This window comes from Dysidea avara, chromosome 8 (genome assembly GCF_963678975.1).
Source record: "Dysidea avara chromosome 8, odDysAvar1.4, whole genome shotgun sequence".
In the NCBI taxonomy this organism is placed as follows: domain Eukaryota; kingdom Metazoa; phylum Porifera; class Demospongiae; order Dictyoceratida; family Dysideidae; genus Dysidea; species Dysidea avara.
Genome location: NC_089279.1, coordinates 15,301,034 through 15,321,216, shown reverse-complemented (window position 1 = coordinate 15,321,216; position 20,183 = coordinate 15,301,034). Strand labels below are relative to the sequence as shown.

Sequence of the window (20,183 nt, the reverse complement as noted above, 5' to 3'; positions counted from 1 at the left end):
ATCACCGAGATACAAAGGTGTGAAAATGACGTTTTCGTTCTTCCTGTCAATATACTCACGGTGTGGCGCGCCGGCTTCTTGGGCCGCACGACACACTATCGTGTGTCTTGATACCAGGGTGAATTGTTACATGTGCAATCAAGTCTAATAGGTTGGAAAGTTGGGTACGAAGAAGAACAGCAAAGCTTATCCTTGACAATGTGTAGTAGTCATAGTGTTGAGGATATGCATATTTAATATATTCGTAGATGCCACATTTGTCTGGTTTGTGAGAAGTTATACTTGCAGTTGCTGATCACATGGTAGATTTGTTCTGTGTGATTCACACATTTCAATGTACTGTAGTTAGTTGATTTGATATTGCCATTTTACTTCCTCCCTACTCCATAGAGTAGGTACTGAGGACTGTCATCCCTCCATGCCAATTCCAAAAACCAGGACGTTATTTGGCTGATATTATGCAGATCTGTACGAATCATGACAGTGACGCAGTACAAAAAATAATTCATTTCTAAATTGTACTTCCAAATATGGTATAAAAGGGATGTGGTTACAGATAGAAAACATACTGTCATATGGTTGTTATTCTACATGTGGATATCAAATTCTTATGGTTAAAGGTCATTAGTGGTTTGACAAAGTGGCTAGTTGAGGTTTGATGGTATGTCCAACTGCAGTACATAAACAGATGGTAAACCGATAAATGATAAACAATTATTGGTCTGTAGTGGATTAAATGTCCATTAGTATAGCTGCAGGTATGGTATAGATGACAGCGCTGAAGGTCCTGAGTCACATTTGTGGAAATGTGATATTCTAGTCCTGCTGTATCCTAGCTTCTTTCATGAACCACACCCACTTATCAGGATTAATGTGTAGGCATATGTGCAGCCACACCCATTTATCAGTAGTGTTGTGGTCTGTAAGTATGCACAAATCCATGTCCATTGCTGTCTGCAGGCTTACGTGGAGCCACGCCCAGTTGTTATTGTACAAGGCACAGTCTTATTTTGCGGTAGGCCAACTTTCTTTATGAACCATGCTCTCTTTAATATTGGGAACGTGTGATATTGTTTTGTAAAAATATGTGGAGCCATGCTAATTTATCAGTACAGTGAGTTGAAGTTTGTAGGTATGCATTAAGCCACACCCACTTACAGGAAATGTACCATTCCCACTGATTTAATTGCTCCTTGTTTAGTTGTCACATAGCTACCCTTGGCACACACCTCAGTTCCTGGGTGATATCCGTGTCTGACCTAGATTGCTATCCAGGTCAGTGGGTCATCTGGGTCAGCAGTAGTGATCCCAGTGACCATTAAATGCTGGTAGATGACCTCCCTTGTTTCATTAATATTTCTTTGATACTACCCAGATGTAAAATTTCTAGATATGTATGTCTTTCTTATAAGTGTATGTCTTTGTTATTGTTTATAGGGTTTCAGTAATTGTGTGACATTGTATTCAGTCATGACCGATACTAGTCCTGGGGACAGGCCACTGGCTGATTCTAATGGCTCTGTGTCTACTGACGGTGGTAGTGAACAGAACAGTGTATCTGTGGCAGAACACCATGTAGGAAGTAACAATGGAAATTCTGATCAAATATATGCTTTCAATTTTGAATATCATAAAGGTTAGCCAAGTTCTCTTTGTACAGTACTATAGGACTATTTGATACTAGCACTGCAAGACCATGTTATACATTTTATTCACATAAAAATTTCCAACAATAGCATGACTTAAGGTGTTGGAAATTATATACATTACATGTCCTATAGCTAAATTGTATGCTTGATGATGATGTCAAATCTATCACAGTACATGAGCCTTAGCAAGTATAGTGAAAGGATGTGAATGGAGTTATTTATTTATGTATTTATTAAGTTGTTTATTTATAATACACATGTACATGCATGGGTTGAGGTACATGTGTTCTAAAGGTCAATCTGTAGGCTTGTGCCTAAGTTACATAACAGAACTGTATTAAATGTGACTGGATTTAACAAAACCAGGCTTCCACACACATCCAATTCTTCCACTTTAACTGCTTGTAACTTGATCACTCAGTATGCTATTGACCTACAATTTCACAAAATTCTTTTACTGCATTATGCAATAACAGGTCAAAATTTGAAAGTGATAGCTTACTCCTACATTGAGTTCTGGTTGCAAATCTGGATGTGTGTGGAAGCCTGGTTTTATCAAATCCAGTCACAAATATATTTGCGGTATAACTTATGTTAACTCAATACACAATTTCTCACTATCCAGCTAGTATCCAAGTTTGTAGGTTTCATAATGCAAAAAGTAAGATATCTACTCTAGTAATATATTTTAATAAAAGCCATTAATTTTGCAGTGAAGTAAGATCCAAGCTACAACAAAAAAAAATTGAAGGTAAAAGCAGGTCACAAAGTGTGAATATTCTCTGGTACTCCAAAGGGCACATGCCACACATAGGTTTGTCACTGTGGCATAAAATGGTAGTTGTATGGTGTGTCATTTAGCCTCCAGCTTTTGACATTAGACAGTTTTGGTGATATTTAAAATATAACATAGGTGCTTCTGTGAGGGTTTCTACTGAAAGTTTAATGCTATTTCATGTAAGATACACTATAACTCTTTTGTGAATAGTGAATTGTACTTTATCTTTGCTGCACATTGTACCACTATCTGTGATGGCAAGCATAGTAAGATATCAAAAGTTGACTGAAATGCATTGAGCCCCCAACCACATTTTTATGAGCACTTTTCTAGCAGCTATAATATACAATCAAGGGCATGCAACTCTACACAACACTGAAATTCAGCCTTATGTTAGTGATGTAAATCATGTTACATGCACATGTATATGTGTGACCGTCCCAGCAAAAACCCGAATTGTTCACACAACTTCCGAATTTTTTATTATTTTCTCAGCATTATCTGCAGTATCCAAGGAATAAATCACCAACGTTTCAGCCTTCTGTGGTGAGTAGTTTTGGAATTACAACGCTAGACATGCAGTAGAAAGAGCAAGATAATCGATTCTATACTGAAAATAAACTACAGTAACTTACATTCACAGCCATAACTTCCAGTTTACAACATTGCAATTTAGCTTAAAATGTACACCATGGATTAGCAAATCGGGCAAGGTAGAGTTTTAGTACTGTAGTCACTTACACATATGGGTATGAAGGCAGTTTAGTATGACAACTACCTCACTTAAGTTTACCGCATCGTAAACAAACGCACGTGACACGCATACCGTTGAAGCTTCAGAAACAAAACAAAACTCTTTATGAGCAGGAAAATAAGGTGGTATATAGTTTTAATCCATCTTCTCTGAGTACTGACCCGATAAAAACTGGTGTATATTTCTTTGTAGCATATGTAATTTTACGAATTTTATAATTTTTATTTTCTCATTGTGCATGCTTGTGCGAAAAAGTTGGTATTTTGTTGAGACGGTCACATATGTGATAGCAGTAATGCTGCTTCAGTAGAAATGCCACTGAGTTAAGAAATGGTTGACTGGAGTACAGTACTTTGCATGTCTAGTACAAGACTGTGATGATATCTCATTTGACCTCTTTGCTTTGTGATGCTGGTAAAATGACAAGCATGATAGCAGTTGAGCGTGTGTCTCAGTACAATGTCCTAATAAGGAAGTTTAAAAATTACATAGCAGCCAGGAGGAATTTTCAAGTTTAGTGTTCTTGTCCATAGTATTATTTGATGTACTCCTATATATACATGGACGTAAATTCTCTATACTAATTGCACCCAAAGTCTAGGAACATTTTTTTGCAAAATCGTATGTGACTGTCTTAGCAAAAGCACGACTTGTTCTCACAACTTCTGATTTTTTTATATTTTCTCAGCATTATCTACAGTATCCAAGGAATGGATCACCAAAGTTTCAGCCTTTTGTGGTGGGTAGTTTTGGAATTATAGCACTAGACGGTAGAAAGCGACAATTGATTTGTACAGCGACTACACTGAAAATAAACTACAGACGCTTACAATCGCAGCCATAACTTCCTTTTGCATTAGTCTACAATGTTAGAACTTAGCTGAAAATGTTCACCATGGATTACCAAATCCACCAGGGCATAGTGTTAGCCTTGTAGTTGCTTATGCATATGGGTATGAAGGTGGTTTAGTTGAAGAAATGATGACAATCTTGTTTACGTTACATTACCACATTGTAAACAAATGTAGATGACATGCATACTTTCGGGGTTATAGAAAAAAAGTAAAGATGTTCGAACTCTCCATGTGCAGGCAAATAAGGTGTTAATTGATTTGAGTCTTTCTTCTCTGAGTACTGGCCTGGTAAAAAAAAACTTGTATATTTTTTCTTTGTAGGATGTGTAATTTTATGATTTTTTTAAACTTTGTTTTTCTCAAAATAGTCTGGTTGCTTATGGAAATGATCGTTACACGGTGGATCAAAACACCAAATTTGGTACAGTGATTCCTTAGCATGTACTAAGTGATTTCAGAGGGGGTGCCACAATGAAATGCTCCGGCACCCCCTCTAAAATCAATTAAATGTAATAAACCGTGAAAATAAAAATCCTTATATTTTACTATTGACCACTTGTCTTTACTTGCTGTGTTAGTATTACTATTAAATATGATTTAGCTATCCATCACATTATAAAGTATAGTACATTGATACATTTACATTGTTGTTATCCTGATTATAGAGTGCATAAGATTAATGTAAGATTAGCGAAAATAAAACCCGCTAAATTAAAAACCCAATATTACATTAATATTACTTATTATACTAGCTTGTTATTTCTATTATGTGCACATTCCACCACACTGGAATAATGCAGTGCAAGGAAGGCCTGCCTCTTGGCACTTGCACCTCCTAGAACAAAGAGGCTCAGCCTTGCAGCCACACTTAATCAAATCTCGGCTAGCTTTAGCCATATAAAGGGAGTAGTGTCCACATTGGTTCCCAGGAAAGCTCATCGGCTTGTTTCAAGCCATATCCTTCTGGTGGTGGCTTATATGCTTGTACTTGCAGGCATGTTTCCCAAACACTTGCTTGATAGAGAGCTCTTAGAAAGTGTTGAAGAAGAGCACACTATTGCAAAGAATTTGATGTGAAGTTAAGAATTTATTAGCTAAAGAAATGCCTGTGTTGGTGGAATGGTTTCCATTGTCTTTGATTGCTTGCAAAACAATTCCTTCTGTAGCTCATTGATGGAGCAGAGTGGAGTTGTTTTATCATATAAGACACACACATATCGCTCAATCAGCTTCATTTCAGAAGATCCCAACTGTAGGATGTGAAATGGATGCTTTAGGGGAAAGAGGAAGGCCTCTGCAACATCTGGATATGCCTTCCATGCTTCCCAGGCTGACTTTTTCCCTCTTCCAAGAAACTGCGATGTGGTATCACAGCCTGAAAAAGCATGGAAGAAAGGCAGGCAATTGGATTTTACTTCTCCAAGATGTTCACAGATAGAATTGATATCATAAAGTTTCATATGGTTGCCAGTTCCAAACCTGACCCAAACATTGAATCCTGAGAACGTATCGTTGAGTTGGAAGTAAACACTGATTAGCAAGACAATGACATCTGTATCAACTGTGCTGACCAGGATGTTGCGGGCTCCTCTTTCAAGAGCATTACACAGATGAATACATATCCTTGTGTCAGCCTCTTTGTGATCACAGTCCTGCACTTCCTTTACAAATGACTGATTTTCCTACAGGACAGGAGGACCAAATGAATATTCTAAATGTGAACAAAATGAATAATTTTAAAGGAACAAATATGTGCATTTAAAATATGCTAAGGGGTCATCCATAATTTTCAGCATTTTCACAAGCGTACAGAGCGTACGCTGGGGGGGAAGGGGTAAATCCAATGTGTACGCTTTTTAATAATATTGATATTAGTAGTGCTATATAAAAATAATTCTAAATAATTTAGCATGCGCATACATTTTCAGTATCAAGATGGCGGAACATGAGTTGCAGCTTGAGGCAGAGCAGTTTCTTCTTGAGCTCGCTAGGCATCCAGATAGTGTACACAAGTCTCCAACTAATCAATACCAGCATTTCGTGAACGCCTTTGTTGTGACGAACGATACGAAGATGAAGAGGGCAGATGTTGTGAAGCGCTCAAGTAGAGTGGAAGGAGCGAGTTGTTTACAGCAAAGAGCACTATGTGGCAGCACTGAAAAAAGCTGCGCAACACTTGAAGTGGAACAGGACAAGGTGTATTGATTCATTTTTCAAGGTATGATATATAAATAAGCTATAAAACCACATAGCTAGCTGTGCATTAGGTATACAGGTAGCCATGACTAGGCCATATTGGGTAATAGCCAGGATCACTTTCAGTAAAAACTGTTTTCACTGTACTGAAAGCACGTAGCTGTACAGTACTAAATGGCTAGATTGATAGGTTTAGCACTATTTCATACATTCAGGATTGTAGCTTGCCAGGTAGCCGGTTTAATCTATAGAAGTAGTGTTTACAAATAGGTGACTTGCACAATGTATTGAACGACAGCTACCTATAACTTGTTTTCTTTGCAGACAAGTACAGTGAATGAAGAAACTGTAGCAGTAGAAAACAACGTCAGTGGTGGTGCTGAAGCTCATGATAATGTACAAAGTGCTGTAACTCAGCAAGTTAGTACAGATGTTTCAAGCTGTAGTACTAATGATAATTTGATGCATTATATTGAAGACAGCCAACAGATAGCCATTTCTGTGATGTGCACATTTCTGTTATGTTTTTACCAGTGAAGCTGACAAGGAGCGCCACACACGCCTGATACACAGTGGAACTAGGTCACGAGAGGAATCAGAATCTATTTCACAGTCAAAGAAGTCCAAAGTAGGGCTGAGCAATACTGCCATTTTAGTATCACGATCAATACTAAAGCCACTATTCACGATACTGAATAGTTTACGATACTTACAAATAAGTCAATCATAGCTGGTGCCACATACGTAGTGTATTGCTCAGCATTCCTGCAGGTAATAGTTAGACACTCGCAATAGGTGTCTTCGAGGATTTAAAAACCATCGGTGACGTCAATAATTACCTCGGCTGCGCCTCGGTAATTATTGACGTCACCGATGGTTTTTAAATCCTCGAAGACGCCTATTGTGAGTGTCTAAGTGTTTTAGACAATGGCGTAGAAGCAGTGAGTTAGTATAGAGAGTTCCCATTGTAAACACCTAGGGTATTTCAGCAAGCAAAAGATGTGAGGTCACGCAAGCCATGAAGCGCGACTAACTGAAGGTTTGTAAAGTTGATAAAAAGTATGTTTGAGGCATTATGGATACGTGTGAATGGCAGCAAATGGGAATAGCCAGTGCCAACATGGCTGTCTTGGTCTACAGAGCGTGCTTTAATATGGCGAAGGCCACAAACTGAATTAATGGCTTGTACGACGATGGTATATAAATCCACTGAGCTACCCACGATAACAGCGTACCTGAGTGTAATTTCTTTGTAATAATCTGCTCGCAATCGCTTGGTGTTTACTGATGTGCGAAATACTAATTGTCCACAAAAGGCTAATTGCATTACTGTAGGCCACATTGTGGTTGTAAACAACTGTCGGGTGTCTTACCAGTAAGACACCTGATACCAGGTTTCTTCGCAAATAAGAGACCTCCACACTCAAACGAAACGCTGCATACCATTGTCTAATAGGTGATAGTAAACTAGCCATTATCATCCTTGTTTACAGTAACAGTTATTGTAACACATGCTTTGAGGTTGTTATGGTGTTCACACCTCTCTGCAGGGGAAACCAGATGGGTGGACTTTATCATTTACAAGGATTCTTAACTAAGTACTGCATAACAAATGGTTTTTAATGACAGTAATGTACAGGCATGGTATCACGATAGTTAATAACAAAATATCGTGATATCGAAACTTTCAAAATATCGCGATATATTGCTAAAACGGTAGTATCGCTCAGCCCTAGTCCAAAGTTGAGATAAAATGTCTTGTTTATGGTGAAATTTATCCCACCAAATACCAGCTTCAGAAACACCAGACTGAGCAAAATTACAAAATGGGAAGGGGAAGACCTAAAAAGAAATAAGTATATGACTGTCACACAAATTCACACATGTAAATAACTTCTTGTGTGATTGATCTGTCCGCATTTCCTACAGTGTAAAAACAGCAACAATAACTCTTAAAAACAATTTCATATGTGACTTACACACATACATACATACAACAATTCATGATCGGTATCAACATTTTTAATAGTACGCTTTTAGGTGGGGGGGGGAGGGGGTTATGGAAAAGAGTACTTTCTGTACTCTTGTGAAAATGCTGAAAATTATGGATGACCCCTAACAAACTATTCAACAAAAAAATTTAGTAGAACAGGGCTAAAACAAACCATTCAATCAGTGACACATCAGCACAAATACAATACTCTCCTAGCATGAGAAAGCATAATTTTAAGTGTATGTAAAACCATATAACACATGTAAATTTACTAACCTGAAGTAATGTAAACCTGCTTTCCACTGAGATATTCATGTGTTGACACCTTTTGTGTTAGAAATTCAAACAATTTTGCTTTGTTTGTGTTGTCTCGAAGAAAGTCAGAAAAAATTGATGGTATCTTAGTCTGGGCTTGTACCTTTGTCTAATGCCTCTGCCTCTCTTCTCTCTGGTAGAGTCTTTCAGACTGCCAGATACATACTGATCCCAAATAATGTTGATCCTGTCACAGAGACAGAGTTGTTGACTAGTCCATGGCAAGAACACTTCATTGGCATATTCCTCAAGCGTGCTGACCTTAGTAGGAAGACAGTGGACAACAGCAGGGCCTTCAAATATCTTAGCATGGAATGTGATAGGAGCTTCCACAAATGATCCACCCAAGCAACTCAATAATTCTGCTTTTCTATTGGGCAAGCGAAACTTTCCATGCTCTGAAATAGAAGGAGGCCAAGGGTGATTTTCATGTGAAAAGAAGTCATCTAAGTCACCATCTCAAAACTTGCTTGCTATGAACAAATGGCTGAACAGATTACAATTGCTTCTAAGGCTTGCTGTCTTTTGTACGCTTTTGATAGCAGGCTTGGAGGATTGTCTCTTTAGTAAAGGTAATGAGTTTTTCTTGATGGGCTTATGGATTGAAACAGTTCTAGTTTTAATCACAACATTCACACAATTTTGGTACTGAGTTTCTCCAATGCTTTTGATATTCCTAACTGTTTCAACTACACTCTCTGTAGCACAATTATTGGAATCCAAAGCTAAAAGCTCTAAACAATTGTCTTTGAAAGGATTGCCCATACCTGTCATGGTTTGATACATGCTGTTTGCATGCTTCTGGAATAGGTCTTGAGCAGAAAGACCTTGTTCATGTTGCTTGCACCAACTATTCTCCTATTCCATAAACTGGCTCTCAAATTCAGTCAGTAATCTAGCTTGCTCTGGTCCTGCAACCATCCATCTTCTAAAAGCTGTTGGGTTTTCTGTAAGTCCAACTGCTCCACCAGACCCCTTTACCAGTTCATTGTTCTGCTCATGACCCTGGTCAATTGGAATGCATGAGAATTTGCTATGGGTTTTCTCAGCACCCAGCACTTTTCAAACTCATTTCTGAAGTTGTCTGAAAGTGATTCCATATCTCAAATATGAATTGGAATCCAGCGTGCATAGTTGATATGGTCTAAGGCAAAAAACCACGGAGTGAGAGCTTCCAGAGATTCTAGATACAAGTTGAAATCATTTATGCGATGAGCATGGATAAATATCAAAGCAAGAATGTCAAACTCTAAAACAAGATCCCAGTACTGAAAAGTGGGACAATTCTTTATCATTGTTTGCTTCCATTCTTCAAACAAAACCTCTTCATTTTCGGCTCTCACACTCTCCCAAGCTTCCTGCTGAAGCTTGCTTAACACCAATGCTGTGATCTGATGGCTACGTCTGGTTCTAGTGAGATGTGACACCTTCAAGAAGGAATCTGCTGCTCCAGCAGTAGCTACACCGGCTTCACACAAAGCTGCTGTCCAACCAGGAAAAGCACCAATAGTACTCCACAGAGCTATTTCGATATGAAGACCTCCAAACATAACTACAAAACCATCTTCTCCAAGAGACTGTGGCCATGACCACTGAACATATTTTGCTAGAGCAAACAATGGTTGATCGAAAGCCATTACTGGAGTCTGACCTGGATTGAGGTAAGCTGTAATCTTTCGCAGAACATCCATGCCATGTTTGACCATGGCAATGGTTGCAGATTTCTCAGAAAATAAGGGTAAAAGAGCAACCACAGAAATGGAATCAACAGGATTAGGCTGATTTTCAGCATGAAATGCAGCCCAGGAAACATAATCATCAACTTCCAGCTTGTCCTTTGCCAACAATGCTGTAGCATGTTTGGTCCATTTTACTTCTTCAGCTTTAGCATTTTCTAAATGGCTTTTGGTTTCAGTATACTGTATCTGAGGTACAACTGTCTCACTGACTATGTAAGTGACAGCTGGAACATTGGTGTAACTTTCTGGTAAAGAAAACGTAGATAAATCACCATGTGATGAGACAATGATGGGGCCTTTACACACTCCACTATTACTTGTAGTGGGGGATTGAAATATGCTTATTCCAGTGCCATGAAACGAGCCCTGAGCGGTTGTAGAAGATAAATTGTGGTCAATATTATCAAATGCTCCAACTGTAAACAAATCCTTCTGCAACTGAGAAGGACACACCACACCATTTTGTTCAAATCTTGTACAGACATTACTCGCTAAACAATTTTCTAATTCAATGACACGGTTATTGCTAATCCCTAATGTATGGAGACGATTTAAAAGCTTCTTGCTCCTTGTTTGAGAGTGAATATTCAAACCTATATAGAGAGAAAGTGGAGTTTCTCTGTCTTTGAAATGTCAACTGCTTTCAGCAGAAGATCTTTTCGATTTGACATTAAAGCATACAAAGTAAGAAATTGTAAGACAAGCTTGAGATCATCTTGATTCCGTACATGAGGTCCATTCAGCAACATTGAGAGAAAATTCTTCAAGACAGTTGGCACAGAGTTTTCTTGGCATTTGGGTGGAAAAGTACCGGAGAAACAGAAAGAATCACACTCAAAAATTTCCTGCCTCATGATTTTTACTAATTTGGTCATTAAAATGCCCCCAATTCAAAATTTCAAGATTTCATTGACTCCTTTAAAACTTTTGTTAAACCTTCATTGAAAACAAGCAAAGAATTTTTTCCATCTGATTGCTCTTGACACTCACCACAAAATGATCTAGTATCTGTTTCTTCAACCTGGTTTTGTTAACACTCTTGCTGATACCCAAGCATTACAAACGTTCCACATAAAGACTTTGCAATTGAGCTAACTTAAGAATACACTCATCATTCTCTACACTGTTTTCAATGTAACATACAAGCTCAGCAAATGCTCTCGCCAGGAGTTGCTTTTCTTCTGTATTGTCACGTGACTGTTGCAACTGCATAAAACTTCTGTGCCGATTCCTGTAAGCTATACGACATTTGTTGTGGTATTTGGCTTCAATTGCTATCAGATCTCCATCCGAAAGCTTTGCAATCAATGCTGTGTCTTGAAGATCTTCTGCCATTTTTCGCAGATCAGAATCAAACTCCATTGTTGCACACTGATGAAGCTTACCAGATGGCAGTGAACAAAATGTACAGCAATCTTCATTTACAGTATTTTCCATCGAATGGCGCTTTGACCGCCTTTGATCATTAATAGAGGCACACTCCTTCTCTCTTTCTCTTTTTGCTTCAACTCTAAGCAATTTAGAAGCAGAGAATTTTAAATGACAAGATTTGTGCTATTTAGCTTTGCTTTGATAAAACACTTCTGCCAAGTTGTCACCTTCAAATTTGACATAAACTGGTGATGCATCTAAACTGCAAAACTCTTCAACAATTCCCAGAAAATTTCTGTAAACTTCTAAACCATTATACTCATAACTGTCTACTGGGCATTTCAAATTTCCAGTGTGTTTACTGCATATAATGCATGAGTCCCAGTCTATGACTTCCATAGGTGTTAATTAATACCTACATAAAGCTATGTGCAGCTAGTTTTAGAAGGCAGCTATAAAAATGGAACACGTTGTATATTATGGTGATCGTTAATTGGAGTGTGATACTTGTTGCTATGCTACAATATTAAACAATTAATAAATGTTTACCTTACAAACACTGTAAAAGGGCTAAAACGCTCCTTTTCTTGGACTTCTTGAGCTTCATTCACCACAGAAACCAGAGAAATGAAAAGCATTCCATGTACAAAGCAGCTGCAACAAACTTGTTAACATGGTTTAGTAATTTGTTTTCATGTAAATGGACAAATTGTTTTGTCTGCACTAGAGATTAAATATGAGGGTATAACTAGGGGTTAGGTGATGGCACCCCCTCTGAAATTTGGTTATACATGCTGAGGAATAGCTGTACCAAGTTTGGTGCTTTGATCCGCCATGTAATGATTTTGCCAAAATTTTGACATAAGGGACTGGACTAAAACCCATGCTTGTGTGAACAAATTGGGTTTTGCTGAAATAGTCCCATATAATTGTTCCTGAGTACCATGTACTTTGATCAGTGGCATATATTATCTAAACCAAAACAGCCAAGCTGTAAAAAAAGAGTGCGGCCCCCAAAAAGGCCAGGATGAAAAAAGATGTGAAATCCAAGGTAGAGGCCAAGAAATGGCTGTGATGGTAGGTTAATGGCAAAAATTTTAATTACGACAATTCAGGTGAATTTACGTTGCCTCCTCCACTTTCAACAGACGTCTTTTCTGGGATGTGTGTAGAGCTCGAATAGCGGTTTTAGGCCTTGTGAAGGACCTGGCTTGGCAAGAATCAGTGGTTTACTGGCGGACAGCCTGATAATGTAGGCCAGACGTATTTTTCTGTGGATTTTGCTACATATCAACCACTAAGGTACCAGCACAGCTCTGTGATCTCGTCTCTGGACTCCAATCGTGGTCTGCCTCCATTTTGAGGTCTAACCCTTGTCCACTCCGCCACCCCCACCCTCCACCCCTTTGTGAGCACTTGTGATACTACTTTGCTCGTCCAACAGCTCAGATTTTCTATCTTATTTGGCAGGGAACTCTACAAGCAGCTACAGGTACTGGAAGTGGTCTGAAAGGTAACAGATTGATGCATCTTTAGTGTAAGTTTCATACGCGTGCTTGCTATCCTTGGAGTGTTATGCTGGCTTGAATTCTTTAAAACCGTTTATCTCCAAACTTCTAATGTGCGATTTGGATTGTTTATCCAAAATCCAGTCACAAATGTAGTTTATTTAGTAACACTAGTCGAGTCATCCAGATCCTGCTTTACAGATTATTTGGGTCTGATCCCACGTGCTAAATTAAATGTGGATGTGTTACTACACGTCATAGCATAGCTCTGCTTCTTTCGTGAGCCATGCCCACTAACATAAATTACTGTCTGTAGACATGTGGTAGCCACACCCATTTATCATTGTGTAGGTATGCACAAATCCACTCCCACTTGCGTAAATTACTGTCTGTACACATATGATAGCCACCCCCATTCATCAGTCCATAGGTATGCACGAATCCACATCCATTATTGTTTGCAGGCTTATGTAGAGCCACGCCCACTGATCAGTTGTTATTGTATGAGTCATAATATAGTATAATAGTGCTGTGATTAACTCTTTTAAAACATTGTGACTAGTTTTGTGAAAAGTAGGCTATTTAGTGGTCACGAGCTTGCAAAAGAACTTCACAAACAAGTACAAGAAAAATTAGGAATTTTAAATTAGAGTAGGGACAGTGTATAATTCCGCAATAAAAAGTACTGAAACAAGCTGGATCGGAGTAGTATGTAATGTCCAAATACTGTAAAACAATAAGAAGTTAATATCCCTACTGTGTATTGAGTGTAGCACAGTAGGGATATTCACTTCTTATTGTTTTACAGTATTTGGACATTACGTACTACTCCAATCGAGCTTGTTTCAGTACTTTTTATTGCAGCACTATACAATGTCCCTACTCTAATTTAAAATTCCTAATTGTTTCTATACTTGTAAATCATAGTCATTATTATAGTCTGTGTACTATTATATCCATTATATCCCTGGTGGTTCCTGATACCATGCTGCTTTACACAGTGATTTCATCCCAGGTACCAGATTCCCACCCCTGCATGACTACGTATATACCTCACCAGTTCCTTCCTGTAGCTTTGAAACCATGTCTGTGCCTCCTCAGCTTATAGTACATAATGGTTTTTGATTAGCTGCTTGCTTCTCTGCTTTTGGTAACTACAATTGGTCCACCCTTTGGGACAACTTTGTGTAAGGTTTTATCTTAGGAATTGCTGAGTATATATGTATGTTTTGATGTTCATTAATCACATGTATTGTACTTCGGAGGTTCTGGATACAAGGTACAGCACTAACTAATGGTATTGCCTCAAGATTTTATTGTTAGACAAGTAACGAAATTTTGAGGCAATACCATTAGTTTGTGCTGTGCCTTGTATCTTTCACCTCCTCATACAATTACAACTCCCTTTACAGACCTTGTCCTTAAGGAATTAGTAAATCAATCCCTCAACCTTTGGGATAAATGTAGGTAACAAAGTTCATCCTCTACCAAGCAGCATGCGGCAGATAGACATAGCGTAAAGTATCAATTATTGGCGCGTAACCTACCAAACAGTGTAGCTTCGTGAACGAACATCGCATCACTTAAAACTTTGTATCATTAGAAGCGTCTGAAGCGCCTCTACAACATACTCTAATTACAAGCGCATGCGTTAATGTGACAGGTAGTTACAGGCGTGTAAGTACTGACACTCAATTATCAATTATCGGCACGCGTACCTTATTATCGGCACTCCATTACCATTAATGCTTCAATTATCGGCACTTGTGCAACAAAGTGCCTGTTTACTAGTCTTGCAAGCCTCACAAAAATCCCCAAAAATTACCACATGTTGTACTAACCACACTCAACAACCACTGAATAAACCATAGCAAAAAAACATTTAACATTGAAAATATGAATTTTTAAACAATATGACGTGCATATTTAAATGATGAAAATGTACACATTACACTCATTCCACGTTACAATGGAGGTCTATAGTACACATTAACATGTAATACAGGGTCTACAATACATAGTATTGATCAATCAACCATCTTCCAAGCTTGTCCATAACTAACTACGTCAGGATAGCAGTCTTCGTATACGCATCCTCCACAAACACATTGCTCTTGGAGAAAGTAGTCTCTTCTATAGCATAACCTCTAAAACACAGTACACAACAGTGGCTATCATCATCATGATCAATTAGAAAAGTGTCATCACTAACAGTGCCTTATCTTGTATACCTGAAAGAGGGGAAAGACACAGTAACTCAACAGGAGAATCTAATTCTTCACTAGACAATTCATTGTCATCACCTTTTAGTACACTGGACCACTGCTTGCATCGTACAGCATGTGCATACTGCCAGTACTAGTGCACTAGACAATACTTCCTGTTGGTGACTGTCTGTCAGCTGGTTAACACTTATGAACATCGAACATTTTTTATTTATCACAAACTTTCTTTCTATCTTTACCACACCATGCCTTTACAGTGTTCACTAACATCTTTGCCAATTTAGTCTCTTCAGCATGTGATAAAGACTACTTGGTCCCAGAATTAGTAGCATTAATTAACCGGCATATAGTTCTATCTTTCAGCGAACCTAATTTTACTGTTTATCAACTCTAAAGATCTTTTGCCCACCTTAACGACATCAATGGCAGTTCTGTTCACTGCTTTCACTTCTTTTACAACATGTGCTACTGCTGATATTAGTAGACTGGACAACCAAATTATGTATTTTGTAGTGGTGATCACCTTTCAGCTCGTCAACTCTGATGAACGGGTCTAAATCTTCTTCCTGCCTTCACCACACTCTGTCTTTACAGTATTTACCAACAACTTTGCCACCTTAATGTGTGATAGAGGGCTTGGGTCCAAGATTAGTACGGTGAGCAGCCAGCATATCACTTTATCTTTCAGCGTCTAGTATAGGAACCTGATTTTATTGTTTACCACTCTAAAAATCTTTTGCCTCGATCGCCTTAATGGTATCAATGACAGGTCTGTTCACTCTTTCCTCGACTCCTTCGTTTCTTGGGAGCATTAAATAATGATAAAACTTGAGCGGGGTTAAGCGTGACCGCGGTCTTCCTTTCGACTCCTTGTATAGTCACGTTTTCACCTCGTGGCATCTCTTAACATCGTTCATCACTGTTCCCACACTGCTACAGGCCTACATCAACAAATAAAACAAGTATTAATAAACTCCGAAGGTTCACAGAGAAGTTTTACCTCGATTTCAATTCCTCACTCTTTTAATAGACGCCGTAAATTATTATAGAACTCAACGTAATCTCTAGTAATCTCTTGCCGATAATTGAAAATATTTTGCTGATAATTGAGTGCTGATGATAATTGAGAGTTTATGCTATGTAGCATTCAAGCTATAAAGGTATAAAAAAGAGCAAAACAAACAATACAATATTTAATACATTTGTACCTCTATTTTACTGTGACGGTTATCTTTCAGCTAGGTTATGTCTAATCAAAAACAGCCAAGCTGTAAAAAAAGGTGCGGCCCCCATAAAGGCCATGGTGAAAAAAGATGTGAAATCCAAGGTGGCGGCCAAGAAATGGCTGTGATGGTAGGTTAATGGTTACATTTTAATAACAACAATTCAGGTGAATTTGGTGCCAAGACCAAGCGGCACAAAATTCACCTGAATTGCCGTTATTAAAATGTAACCATTAACCTACCATCACAGCCATTTCTTGGCCGCCACCTTGGATTTCACATCTTTTTTCACCATGGCCTTTATGGGGGCCGCACCTTTTTTTACAGCTTGGCTGTTTTTGATTAGATATCACTTCTTTTTGTATTTGTATACTGCAAAGCCAGCCTATGGCTGGCTTTGGGGCTTTTTTAACCCATGTGCTTTTTTCTTTACCACAGGAAGAAAAAAAGAACTTCAAGAAGAATTTTAGTACTTCAATTATTTTTGATTTTATTAGTAATTATACAAATTATATACATATACTTATTACATGCTCATTATTCCCCACAGGATTTTTTTTGCAGCTGATCTCTCTACTGGGTGACTTGAAATGTAGCTGAACTATATACAGGATGGTTTCTTTGTAGCTGAACTCTCTGTAACAGGTGATTTGTTTGCAGCTAAACTCTCTACATGGTGGTGTCTTTATAGCCAAACTCTCTACATGATGGTTTCTTTGTAGCTGAACTCTCTATAAGGTGACTTCGTCTAGCTGAACTCTCTACAGGGTGATTTTTTTGTAGCTGAACTCTCTACAGGGTGATTTGTTTGCAGCTGAACTCTCTACATGATGGTTTCTTTGTAGCTGAACTCTCTACAAGGTGACTTCGTCCAGTTGATCTCTCTACGGGGTGATTTGTTTCTAGCTGAAGTCTCTACAGGTGAATTGTTTGCAGCTAAACTCTCTACATGGTGGTTTCTTTGTAGCTGAACTCTCTACAAGGTAACTTCTTCTCTACAGGATGATTTGTTGTAGTTGAATTCTCTACTAGGTGGTTTGTATGAGGCTGAACTCTCTACATGGCGGTTTCTTTGTAGCTGAACTCTCTACAGAGTGATTTGTTTGCAGCTGAACTCTCTACATGATGGTTTCTTTGTAACTGAACACTCTACAAGGTGATTTCTTCTAGCATGATCTTTCTCAGGGTGAATTGTTGTAGCTGAACTATCTACAAGGTAACTTCTTCTAGCTGATCTCTATACAGGGTGATTTGTTTGTAATTGAATTCTGTACAGGTAGTTTCTTTGTAGCTGAACTCTGTACATGATGGTTTCTTTGTAGCTAAACTCTTTACAAGGTGACTTCTTCTAGCTGAACTCTCTATGGGGTAATTTCTTTGTAGCTGAACTCTCTATATGATGGTTTCTTTGTAAATGAACTCTCTACAAAGTGAATTCTTATACCTGATCTCTCTACAGGGTGATTTGTTTGTAACTGAACACTGTACAAGTGCGTTTTTGTGGGTGATCTCACTGCAGGTTGATTTGTTTGTAGCTGAACTCACTAAAGGGTGATTTTGCTAGTAGCTGAACTCCTTGCATTGTATCTAGTTTCTAGCTGATCTCTCTACAGGGTGATGTGTTTGTAGCTGATCTCTCTACAAGTTGATTTGTGTGTAGCTGATCTCTCTGCAGGTTGATTAATTTGCAGCCGATCTCTCTACAAGGTAATTTGTTTGTAGCTGAACTGTCTATAAAGTGGTTTATTTGTAGCTGATCTCTCTGCAGGTTGATATGTTTTAGCTGAACTCTCTACAGGGTGATTTACTTGTAGCTGAACTCCTTACATTGTGACTAGTTTCTAGCTGATCTCTCTACAAGTTGATTTGTGTGTAGCTGATCTTTCTACTGGTTGATTTGTTTGTAGCCGATCTCTCTACAGGGTAATTTGTTTGTAGCTGAACTCTGTACAAGGTGCTTTTTTGTAGGTGATCTCACTGCAGGTTGATTTGTTTGTAGCTGAACTCACTAAAGGATGATTTGCTTGTAGCTGAACTCCTTACATTGTGTCCAGTTTCTAGCTGATCTCTCTACAAAGTGATTTGTTTGTAGCTTAACTCTCTATAAGGTGATTTATTTGTAGCTGAACTCCTTACATTGTGTGTAGTTTCTAGCTGATCTCTCTACAGGGTGATTTGTTTGTAATTGATCTCTCTACAAGTTGATTTGTGTGTAGCTGATCTCTCTGCAGGTTGATTTGTTTGTAGCCGATCTCTCTATAGGGTAATTTGTTTGTAACTGAACTCTCTATAAGGTGATTTGTTTGTAGTTGATCTCTCTGCAGGTTGATTTTATTTTAGCTGAACTCTCTACAGGCTGATTTGTTTGTAGCCGATCTCTCTACAGGGTAATTTGTTTGTAGCTGAACTCTCTACAAGTTGATTTGTGTGTAGCTGATCTCTCTGCAGGTTGATTTGTTTGTAGCCGATCTCTCTACAGGGCAATTTGTTTGTAGCTGATCTCTCTACAGGGTGATTTTTTTGTAGCTGACCTCTCTTCAGGGTGATTTGTTTCTAGCTGATCTCTCTACAGGGTGATCTTTTGTAGCTGACTTCTCTTCAGGGTGATTTGTTTCTAGCTGATTGCTCTACAGGTTGATTTGTTTGTAGATGAACTCTCTACAGGGTAATTTACTTGTAGCTTAACTCCTTACTTTGTGTCTAGTTTGTAGCTGATCTCTCTACAGGGTGATTTGTTTGTAGCTGATCTCTCTACAAGTTGATTTGTGTGTATATAGCTGATCTCTCTGCAGGTTGATTTGTTTGTAGCCGATCTCTCTACAGGTAATCTGTTTGTAGCTGAACTCTCTATAAGGTGATTTGTTTGTAGCTGATCTCTCTGCAGGTTGATTTGTTTTAGCTGAACTCCTTACATTGTGTCTAGTTTCTAGCTGATGTCTCTACAGGGTGATTTTTTGTAGCTGAACTCTCTTCAGGGTGATTTGTTTCTAGCTGATCTCTGTACAGGTAGATTTGTGTTGATTTGTTCATTGCTGATCGCTCTAAAGGTAATTGATTTGTTGCAGTTGAACACCCTGCAAAGTGTTTTGTTTGTAGCTGATCACTCTAAAGGGTAATTTGTTTGTAGCTGAACTCTCTCCACAGTGACTTGTGTGTAGCTGAATTCTGTGTAACTGAATTCTCTAGAGAGTGACTTAATTGTAGCTGAATTCTCTACACAGTGCATGACTTGTTTATAGCTGAACTTTCTTCAGTGTGACTTGTAATGTTCTGAATCTCTATAGTGGTATATTTGCTTAACTCTCCACATGGTGACTGTCTTCTTGCTGAACTGTCTATAAGATTAACTGTTTGCAGCTGAACTCCCTACAGAATAACTTGTGATGTAATAAAATTCTATAATGGAGTAAATAAATTAGCCGAATGCTCTATTAGGGTGACTGTTCTATTAGAGTATCTCGATCTCGCATTTGCTACACGGAGTTGGCTCTCGAACCATAACTCAGTGGTTTGTAATCCGATTCTTCTGTACTACTGCAAGGACTTTCTATGAAGATTATTTCAGCTATACACCGATT

At 38.4% G+C, this 20,183-nt stretch overlaps 1 protein-coding gene across 1 annotated transcript in view; it reads left to right on the top strand.

Moving 5' to 3' along the window:
* LOC136264791 (uncharacterized) overlaps nt 1-20,183 on the top strand; it is a 238,027-nt gene that overhangs the window by 113,978 nt on the left and 103,866 nt on the right. The window contains exon 6 of the mRNA XM_066059560.1: nt 1,438-1,636. Within this exon, the coding sequence (XP_065915632.1) occupies nt 1,438-1,636 (199 nt within the window). The remainder of the gene's footprint in view (nt 1-1,437; nt 1,637-20,183) is intronic.